Source organism: Terrapene carolina, unplaced genomic scaffold, assembly GCF_002925995.2.
Source record: "Terrapene carolina triunguis isolate 2854851 unplaced genomic scaffold, T_m_triunguis-2.0 Scaffold58, whole genome shotgun sequence".
Lineage (NCBI taxonomy): Eukaryota > Metazoa > Chordata > Testudines > Emydidae > Terrapene > Terrapene triunguis.
Window position 1 is genome coordinate 70,094,505 of NW_020664409.1, and position 11,503 is coordinate 70,106,007.

General features: G+C 41.7%; 1 protein-coding gene across 1 annotated transcript in view; it reads left to right on the forward strand.

Moving 5' to 3' along the window:
- OSGIN2 (oxidative stress induced growth inhibitor family member 2) overlaps positions 1-11,503 on the forward strand; it is a 31,034-nt gene that overhangs the window by 7,122 nt on the left and 12,409 nt on the right. The window contains exons 3-4 of the mRNA XM_026659069.2: positions 5,994-6,130; positions 8,375-8,566. Coding sequence (XP_026514854.1) covers positions 5,994-6,130; positions 8,375-8,566 — 329 coding nt within the window. The remainder of the gene's footprint in view (positions 1-5,993; positions 6,131-8,374; positions 8,567-11,503) is intronic.

Sequence of the window (11,503 nt, forward strand, 5' to 3'; positions counted from 1 at the left end):
ACAACCCTGGGTTTAGCAGGCCAATGCTCAAACCACTGAGCTATCCCTCCCCCCCGTTTATTATAAATAAATAAATTTATTATTTATAAATAGTGTTTATTATTAGATTGGAAGAGAAAACAAGCTTTCCTGCTTTGTCAACATCTGTTGGTTTTTAGCTTTGAACTAATCATGGAACTCAACTAGCTGAAATTAATGAAGAAAATATTCTCTCTGTACCTGCAGAAGAGCCTACAGCTGTCAAAAGCTGTTTTAGCACTTCAGCAGACTGTGGTTCCAGGTGCTTAGCCAGTGACTTCAACCTGTTGGTTTGATTTTCTTCAAAACTTTGGCAGAAAACATATACCGCTTAATTTTTTGTATCTAGTTTAAATTTTAAAAATTCAATTTGTGTTTATTTTAAATCACTGATTTTTTTTAATCCATCCTGAACTGTATTTATTCATATTTTTTTTCTGAAACAGCAATCACTATAGTGTCTAGGTGCTGTTAGCAATTAAAATCATCACACCATAAAACTGATTCTTCACAAGATAATCAGTTTAAGTTGTTAAACTGTAGACTTGATAAAACAGTTTATTAAAGGCTTGTACTATAAAGGTTGCCAAATGACAAACTGCTAGAAGAAATAAATTCTTCAGGAGTGGATCCTGTGGATATGTCCATACTGCAATAAAACACCTGTTGCTGGCCTGTGTCAGCTGACTCAGGCTATGGGGCCATACAGTTGCAGTGTAGATATCCAGGCTTGGGCTGGAGCTTGAGTTCTGGGATCCTCCTCAACTGTTGAATTGTCAAAGCAAGGTGCTGAACTCTATCTCATCTGATGCATCATTATTAGCCAAACATAGTGCCCATAATAATATGTTAACCTGGAGATGACAGAGGCTTCTATTGCTATGGTGAGTTTCATACCTTGCAGGAAGAGATAGTGTCCTGGCATTTCTGCTAGTCATGGTTCAGGACTGCCATATGGTTCCTGATTCAAAACTTGCACTGGTTTTCAATAATTATGCATTATGCAAATACCTGTACTAAGTACTGCTGCTGCCTTCAGAACTCCTCTACTTGCCCACATCAAATGCAGCAGCCATGACTTTTTCCAGTGAAAAATAAACGTTTTTATCCCAAATATGTCCGAACACTTTTTTTTAATCATATATTTTAGAACTGGAAATCTTATAACTTGATCCCCTCAGTGGACAGTCTATTATCTCTAATATGCACCTGTTCCAATAAGAAGTCTTAACAAAAAAATGGAAATAATACTTTAGTAAGACAGAATAAAAGAATGGCAAATTTGTTCACTGTATTTCATCTTGATCTTTCTCCAAGTGCCTCTATGCTTTCTCCTGTGCTACCTCTTGTGACTGAAATGATCTCCCTCATCATGTATGCCATGTAATCTCCCAGTCTTCCTTCCCATCCCTCATTCATTGCCCATCGTTCTTTTAGCTTCCCAATGTTAGAGCATGTCTACACTTGCCATTTAAAGTGCAAAAAGTCCCTTTTTTGCACAAAAAACATGGGAGCATCTATACTTGCCAGTGATTTTTTGCGGTGAAACTCAGAAGTTTCACCGCAAACAGAAAACCACCTCCATGAGAGGCATACAGTTCTTACTGGTGATACTTTTGCGCATAGGCGCTGACTCTGTGGGTGCTCTGGGGCTGGAGCACCCACGGGGAAAAATTGGTGGGTGCAGAGCACCCACTGGCAGCTCCCCGCCCCGCGCCCCCCCCCAGCTCACCTCTGCCTCCTCTCCGCCTCCTCCCCTGAGCGGCCGCCGCATCCTGCTTCTCTCCTCTTCCTCCCAGCGCTTGCGCCGCGAAACAGCTGTTTCGCGCGGCAAGCCTGGGAGGGAGGGGGGAGGAGGAGGAACGCAGCGCGCTTGGGGAAGAGGCGGGACCAGGGTGTGGATTTGGGGAGGGATCCAATAGGGGCAGGGAGGGGGCAGAGTTGGGCCAGGGTCGGGGGGGCGCAAGCTTTTGCGGTGATGTGCAAGTGAAGAAACGTTCTTCCTGTTGACACAGGTTTTAGCCTCCGGAGGATATCACACAGTGCCTAGGTGACCACTCTGGCCAGCAGCTCTGCTGCTCTGATGCCAGGTAAACAGACGTCTGCCCCTCCCCCTGTAAAGCCCTGGGAACTTTGAAACTCCCCTTCCTGTTTTCTTGGCAAGTGCTCACTTATCTGGCCTGGTGACAATGGCTGCTCCCCAGGGCAAATGGTCCCCTGCTTGGAGCAATGCTGAACTACTGCAGCTGATCAGTGTTTGGGGAGAGGAGGCTGTGCAGGGACCCAGGATGCCCCACGACCACCCCCTCTCTTCCCTCAAGACCTATCCTCAAAATGGAGAGAGCTGCACTGTGGGATAGCTGCCCTCAGTGTGCTGCTCTCATCCACGATGGAAGTGCTGCAAATGTGAACATGATCTGATGCCTGTGGAAGTAAGTGAGAACACAAATCAGCGCCTTTCTTTTACTGGCTCCCTATCACCAGTGAAACTGATAGCGCAAAAACTCTGCAAGTGTAGACATAGCCTTAGTGTCTTCCCACTGCACAAATTTAGTAATTAAACGAATAACATGATGTATTCATTACACAATTATCTTGACCTTATATTGTCCTTCCCTTAATCTCCCCTGACCTTTGTTTGTCATCTTTCCCTATCTTATGTGTAATTTAGGACTTGATCCTGCAAATCCTTATTCATGCAGATAGTACTTACTCAGATAAATAGTGCTGTTGGGACTTGGAGAGATATTTTTAGGGTAACTTACTTTTAAGTTACTCATTTTTTATTCTTTGCTGCCACAGTATTAGTAGTGCTTCATGTTTACAGTTCTGTAGCCAGGACTTGGTTTTGCTAGTGTGTTGCGAAATACAAATATTTATTTGGCATTTATTAAGTAGAAGAAAGGTAGAGAGAGAGGGGAAAACTCAGAAGATGAAACAAATCTTCATTTAACAAACTCCCTCTTGTTGTAAAAAGTGTTTTACTGGGGAAAAGTCTTTCAATAAATGTTTCTAAAATATCGCTAAAGGGACACCATCAATTTGAAAATCATACTTCTGTCTGAAAACTTTGCACCTACTTTCATTAAAAGTAACATCAAAGATTACTACTGCTGAGTGATGGACAAAGTCCAAGACACATACTAAATAGAATTAATCAGAACAGGTAGGGGGGTATGTCTACCTTATTTTATCATTGAATTTAACATACACACCTCTAAAAGCAAATATAAATATAAGTGAGGCAATATTTCTCCTCCTTCAGATTGGGACAATAGAGATGGTTCTCCACTCATGGAGAAACCAATGTCTATACTTCATCCTGTTCCTGATCCCCAAGAGATTGGGAGGGAACAGAACACTTTTGAATTTGATTTATTTTAAAAAATTTCTGCAAATGCCAAAGTTCAAGATAGTCCTCCCCTCCGCCCAGATCTTGGATACTTCCTGTGCTAAACAAACACCTTAGCTTTTGAACTCAGTCTATTTTGCCCAGAATGCAGTTCATTCTCCTGTAAACACAAGTTCCCTTAAGTTCTCATCCAAAAAACAATGTTTGCAATAACCGTTTTTACATTCATTGGTTCACAAAGATGGCTATTTGCACTACAATGTCTTAATTTATGATAGTGAGGGTTCTTTTATCGTAGATTACTGTTGACCAAGACTCACTTCTACCATTATGCAATCAGCCAATATTTATATAACTAGATGAAGGGGTGGTTGGAGTTTAAAATTAAAATGTATATTATTTATTTATACTGCAGTAATACCTAGATGCCCCAATGAGGATCAGGGCCCCATTATGATAGGCACTGTAGAAAAATGTGATTCCTGCCCTGAAGAGCTTACCATCTAAAAATATATATTTTATTTAAAACCATTTGATCAGAAAATCATCCGAGGCCCATCTACATTACAATGTTAATAAAGTCAGGGGGCCCAGTTGTGTTATGTTGTGCACAGGACTTTGTTTTCCCTGTAATTGGTTAAATCTTTGACCCAGTCATGGGGGACATTCTTGTAGTGTAGATGAAACCTCAGAGTGTCTCCGTAACCAGGTTTGTTATTTAATTATAGGCTGATACTACTCATCTTCTATTGCTATCAGTTACTCTATTAGCTTAAGTGGCAGAGGTCTGTGCAGTGGATCTAAATGTGAAGCACTTAGGCATTTATATGGCACTCATTATAATATCCATGAGGAAACTAATAATTCTGTCTTCAGAGTAAAGTTTGAATAGTGTACAGTAAATAAGGGCCATATTGAACAATGACGATAAAACAAAATATTGAATAGTTGCTCATTAAATGAGCACCATCCATCCTATATACTAGATGAGGCAGGGATGCTGTGGAAAAAATAATATGTAATCATGTAATTAGAGATTATATCAAATGCATAGGGGACCAAATTAAGGTTGCATAGGCAACCGTAATTCTGGCTTCTCATAACTTTTGAGGGTTGACTTTGCAAACTTAGTAATGTTCTTTTAACATAGTATTTCTGTGTGTATAGTGTATTATGCTAATGTTTAGATGACAACCAAATCAAGGTCCTATAGTGCTGGGCACTGGCGATGCATGTAGTAGTTGACTGGCTCTGATGTTTAACTTGATTACAGAGACACTTAAATCTCATCCACTTTGCAATTTTCTCTCCTATTGTAACCAATTCTCAAACAACTCTGTTGTAATCAGTTCTACTGATTCTACTAGTTATAGTATTGACAGGGCAGAAATGTCTTATAAATCAGCTGAAAATTGATGCAAGTGAACTTGCAATTGACACCTTTGTTTTGATATTGTCACATTTTGTGGTGCGCTCCTTTTCTACTCTTTTTCAAACCAGTTCATATTTGTCGTCACTAAATGGCTTCGCTAACCATAGAAAGAAGGGCAAGTAGACAAAACTCACTGTCTATCAAATTCTGTTGCCAGATTGGATGTATATTGTGTTTATATTTTGAGTGACCGAGTTTTTTATTTTAATCAGTCCAACATTGACCTACACTGGCATACTTCTGGTTTTAGATTTTCATAAGCTTGTGCTTTATCAGGAGTTCCACCCACCCCAAAAAGTTTGAGACTGGCTTAAATATCATGTTTGTATTCATAGATTCTAGGACTGGAAGGGACCTCGAGAGATCATCGAGTCCAGTCCCCTCTCCTCATGGCAGGACCAAATACTGTCTTAGACCATCCCTGATAGACATTTATCTAACCTACTCTTAAATAAATATCTCCAGAGATGGAGATTCCACAAGCTCCCTAGGCAATTTATTCCAGTGTTTAACCACCCTGACAGTTAGGAACTTTTTCCTAATGTCTAACCTAAACCTCCCTTGCTGCAGTTTAAGCCCATTGCTTCTTGTTCTATCCTTAGAGGCTAAGATGAACAAGTTTTCTCCCTCCTCCTTATGACACCTTTTTAGATACCTGAAAACTGCTATCATGTCCCCTCTCAGTTTTCTCTTTTCCAAACTAAACAAACCCAATTCTTTCAGCCTTCCTTCATAGGTCATGTTCTCTAGACCTTTAATCATTCTTGTTGCTCTTCTCTGGACCCTCTCCAATTTCTCCACATCTTTCTTGAAATGCGGTGCCCAGAACTGGACACAATACTCCAGTTGAGGCCTAACCAGTGCAGAGTAGAGCGGAAGAATGACTTCTCGTGTCTTCCTCACAATACTCGTACTCTTCTCTTTTTAACCAACTGTTCTCCCCCACCACCCAAAAAGCATTCTGCAGGGTTGTTTTTGAAAAGGTCCCCTGTGCTAGGATTTATTGTAATGTGAAGATTTTAGCCTGTAAGCTTTTCTGAGTAGGGATAGTATGCTATATGCATAGCACATTTTGGGACATTGCTACAATATAATTATTTTACTACTTCTGTGGTAATATACATACCTTAGCTGTTGTAATAAGACTTCTTAAAATGTTTGTTAAAATGTTTTAACTTTTGTTTTTAATAGGGAATGGACCTTCGGGAATTTGTCTTTCTTACATGCTGTCTGGGTATAGGCCATATTTGTCTCTTGAAGCTGTACATCCAAATCCCATTTTGCACAGTAAATTAGAAGAAGCTAGACATCTCTCTATTGTTGACCAAGTAAGTTTTCACTAACACTTCATCCAATTGTTTTCCTTTAACAGACCAAACTAGTAAACACTTTGTTTCCTTTTATGAGCTTCTTAAGATCCTTTATAGTCATTTAAGATATGTAATGCCATTGGCATGCTCTTAACCTGCAAAGAATTCTTCAAGACCTACACTATTACTCCTTGAGGAAGGTACGGTATAAGCATAGTAGTGGGAGCCAGCAACTCCCACTGTGGCCTTGAGCAAGTCACCTGATCTCTCTCCCTCCATTTTTCTCACCTGTAAAATGAAGATCATATTTGTAAAGGGGTTTGAATGTGTAAAGTGCTAAATAAGTGATAATTATTAATTCAGAAATTTAAGAAAGCTACTTTATGGAGATCCAGCATACTTTATATCCAGTCACAGTTAAAATATTTAACAAGTTGTTAATCAACATTCAGCATCTTCACTTGCACAAAAATAACACTGAATTTACTGGGCTAATTTCAGTTATGCTGTAAAATTATTCATCTCAAAGTAAGTGCTCTTTACATCTGCTTATTTATAGTCTGAATTTTATTTAATGATGATATGCACTATGTCCATCAGTAAGTAAGTGACTGGGCTCTTAGTCATGTACTGGTATGTATATTTCACTGTAACAGTGTATTAATCATCTAATATAGGGAGGGAGAAATAATCTGGATAGAGGAAATAAAATTGGAAAATTTGAACTATGAAGTAGTTTTTGTTTTTAACATCACTCAGGTGCCAACTTTGTAGGCCTCAATGAATCCAGGTTTGATTTTGGCAGGAAAGCAATTTGTCTTTGCTGCTGGCTATAAATGCTGTGTATTTGTAACTTTGCACCCACAGGGCTTCAATCTGATTTTGGAGAATAAAATGTCTCCTTGCCTTGTCAACAAAATGGTGTCTAAAGTCTTAGTTTTTCTTTTGGTTAGTTGCAAAGTCCTTTGCTAAGCTGGTGTTTCTGGCTTTGAAAACTTAGCAGTTAGGTGGATGCTGAAAAAAGAATATAAATATTTGTAGGATGCAGGGGTGAAAGTAACATTAAGTACATACCAGTATGGGGGCCCAGCTCTGGGCCCCCAGAAGGGGTGGGGCCTCGGGCAGAAGGGACAGGGCTGGATGTCAGCCTGGGGCTCCAGCGGTGATTTAAAGGGCCCGGGGCTCCGGTCGCTGCCGCGGTAGCAACAGCGGTGACTGGGATCCCTGGGCCCTTTTAAATCACCAGCCCCAGGGCACCTGCACCGCCCCACCTTCCCCCAGTTGGCGGCCCAGGGTGGGCAAAAGGGGCAATGACATTAAAGCGTTGCTGTGGCAGTGCTTTAAGGAGGGTCCTTTGCTGCGGCAGCACCTTAACGTCTTTGCCCCCTTCCCCCCCCCGTCGGCACCCACTTCTTACCCCTGGTAGGAAGTTTTATAAAGCATCTGTTAAAGGAAAACTACATTGTAAAATAGTTTCTAATTAATCTAAAAAGACTAGTAAAAAAGAATAAATAGTATTGAAATGAAATAAATTCGGGAATAGCCATTCATACAGGAGGCTGACCTCTTGACATGATAGAAGTCATTTAGTCCAACCCCTCCGCAGCGGGGGAGTAAGTATAACCACACAATGATGGAGAGTGTGATTTAAGGAACCTGTTCATTTTATGGTAACCTCTATTATTTAAAAATATGGCTGACTTGTCCTTTTATTAATAGGATTTAACTGGTAACTTTAAAAGTTGTTAATTTTCTTTATATTCAAACAATGAGTACAATCCTAATTTATGTTATTAGAGTTGACTCTTCTTGGGAATGCAAACCATCCCTAATTAAGAGGAACTGTCCTTTATCTTTTTTTAAAAGTATCAATGTACTCTGTCCTGCTAAAAGGTTTTCCTAGTGAAATGTATTTCAGTTGAGTTAAAAGGTGTGTCCCCCTGCTTTTCTTTCTCAAATGTCTCTATTGATAGTTTTCAAATATTGGCAGCTATTGATGTATTAAAATGTGAGCTCCTATTGAGAGGGACAGCAATACCTTTCAGTTATGGCGATACTGAAACAGTGAGAGGTACTGTATCTAAAATTGCTTTGAATATACCATTATAGTAAATATTTTAACTAAACTAGAACTAATTACTGCAGTTTTCCTTTAAGTTTGATTTTGCAATAGTGATTTCCAGTTGAAATTCTGTCTGCACATTAAAACTATACTGTATAGTAACAGTTGCATCAACAAGGAAATCTTTCTTCTTAATATAGGATTTAGAATACTTGTCTGAAGGTCTTGAAGGACGTTCTTCCAATCCAGTTGCAGTACTTTTTGATACACTGCTTCATCCAGATGCTGACTTTGGCTATGATTATCCACCTGTTCTGCACTGGAAGCTAGAACAGCATCATTATATCCCACATATAGTGCTTGGCAAAGGACCACCTGGTGGAGCTTGGCATGTGAGTAAACTTTTCATTTATACAGGCATAAGCTTTCATAGTAAAAACCCACTTCTTCAGATGCATCAGCCATGCATCTGAAGAAATGGGTTTTTTACCCATGAAAGCTTATGCCCAAAGAAATCTGTTAGTCTTTAAGGTGCCACCGGACTCCTTGTTGTTTTTGTGGATACAGATTAACACGGCTACCCCTCTGATACTTTTCATTTATATTCCTCTAACTTGTTGGGTTTGTATTTGAGGGTTTTCTTAGTATGGGGCTGATTTGTAGATGTTAATGAGAATTGTAGCTTCAGCCTTCTGATCTACCAAAGCCCAAATGTTTGACAAGACCCAAAATGAGGGCCTAAAATATATTCAGGAAATTTAAAATGCTGCAGGATTCATTTACTAGCATAAATAACTCTGTTACTTCACTGTCATGATTCTTTATTTTTGATGTAAATAATGTTCAGCAGTAAAAGTTAGGGGACACTACATTTGTGTGGAACATAGATAACTTTAGGACTGAAATGAGAGAACATTTGAGAGGTTTTGTTGCAGGTACACAGCAGCTCCACAGGCCCTGTTACTCCTGCATGTGAACTTATTAAAATGGAAGTGTTCCTAGTATGTTTGCATATTTTTATGCTCCACTGCCAGACCACACACAGAATTTTGACTAATAAAAACCAACTACATTGCTGACCTAACTGCTGCAAATCTGATTCAGAATTTTAATACTGATATCCTGGGATTCTGTATTTTGTCTGTGTCTTGTAATAGACGAGTAATTTACAAAAATTTTCTGTAATTTTAAAAGGATATAATCCTTTTAGGTTAAATCCCATGTTTGGTGGTTGCAGGTTATTTTTAACTGTTAGAAAAGGGTAAGGTTTTTTTTTCTATTTTTTTCATATTGTAAACATATCAAATGGATTTAAAATTATCTATATCCTTGTAGCTTTGTGAACCCAAACAGCATGGTACTAATACACTGGAATCAGAAAGTGAAACTGTCCTTTCAGTTTTCAGTCTTGACAGAATCCTTTTTAGGCATTATGGAATCCAGTTTTGATTCACTATACTTCATATCCATGGCACAGTAGATTAGTCTTGGACTTTTATTTTTTTTTATGTTTAAAAGTTAAAAAAATAAAAAATAAAAAAACTGTTCTGAGGATCTTTGAAAACCCCTACCGTAAAGGGAAGCCCTAGCTTTTATGGAAGATGCTTTCTGTGTCATCAGTAAGGCTATGTTTTAGTCAACGGGTATTTTTAGTAAAAGTCATGGACAGGTCATGGGCAGTAAACAAAAATTCACAGCCCGTGACTTGCCCATGACTTGTACTATACCCCCTGACTAAATCTTGGGAGTGCTGCGGGTGCACGTGCGAGGCCGTGGATGCTTGGGGGGGTGGGGAGGGTGCACTGGAGGGGGGGCCGCAGGTCTTTGGCAGGGGGTGGCCCGGGGGGTTGCCTGGATGCGTGTGGGGGCAGCCCGGAGAGCGCTTGGGGGGGACAGCAGCATGGGGCACCACGATTGCACGGGGGGGCGCAGATGCTCAGGGGGCAATCAGGGGGGTGCCGCGGGTTCTCGGGTGGGAGCAGCCCGGGACCCCCGTTGGTGCTGGGGGGGGAGGAAGGGATTGGCGGGGCTGGCAGGCTCCCTATCCGGCTTCTCGAAAGTGGCGAAATGTCCCTCCCTAAGCTCCTATCTCCACACGCTGCCAGCTCCGTAGCTCCCATTGTCCGGGAACCGCTGCCAATGGGAGCTGTGGGGGTGGTGCCTGCGGGCTGAGGCAGCGCACAGAGCTACGAGTTGAGGGAGGGACATGTTGCCGCTTCTGGGGAGCCCCCCCAAGGTAAGCTCTGCCCAGAGCCCTCACCCCCTCCTGCACCCCAATCCCCAGCCCTGAACCCCCTCCCACACCCACACTTCTGCTGCTGTGGGGGTGGTGTGGCCTGAGACTGCCCAAGCAGTGGCTGGTGTGACTGACCCAGGAGCTGCCTGAGCTGCTCGGGCAGCCCCGGCCGCTTCAGAAGTCACAGAGGTCATGGAAAATCAAGGAATCCGTGACCTCCATGACAAAGTCGCATCCTTAGTCATCATTAGGTGGCAAGGACTGCAGCAGATGGAAGAAGCAGTATAGGTTACCAGAAGACAAGGCGGCGGCTGTTGCTTGTTCCACTACCACATTGTGTCATAATTTCAGGTAACTGCACCTCTGACTCTCTCCATGATCTGCTCAAGGAATGCCCCCTTAGGTGTTGGGCCTCTAACAGTCACCTCTCTCCGGGCAGGGACCTACATCCCTCTCCCTCCAGACCAGGGCTTTAGGTTGAAGCCCCTGGCAATTCACTGATTATCACAGCAGGTCTGACCTAGCTCAGCATCTGCAGTTTCACACTTGCTCTATCAAGGGCGAATACACTGGTTGACCAGTGACCAAACAGCCTTACGCAGAGCACAGTATGTTTATTTTTAGGACAGAAGCATTACAGAGAAAACATATCCTAAGCAACAAAAAGTCTAAATGCGTGCGTAAGCTTACTAGGTATCAATCATCTTTTCTGTAGAGACCTTATCAGGTTCCAGTTCTTCAAACCCTTCAGCAGAGTTTTTTCCCCTCTTGGTTAAAAAGGCACATCAGTTTGCTGGATCAAAATGAGCCCCGCCCCCAGTCAGTTCATGCTGGCTCTTAATACCACAAGCTCTTTCTTTGTTTCCTGGGTCTCTTGAACCTGGTCTGTATCAGTATATGCAATTCACCCCAAAGGGTGGTACTTCTCTCGATTTATTTACCTGTCCCAGCATCTGCAGAAATTCCCCCACCTTGATTCTAGTTCCTAGATTGGGGTGGGCAAACTTTTTGGCCCGAGGGCCACAGCTGGGTGTGGAAATTGTATGGCGGGCCATGAATGCTCACGCAATTGTGGGGGGGGGGGGGGGGGGGC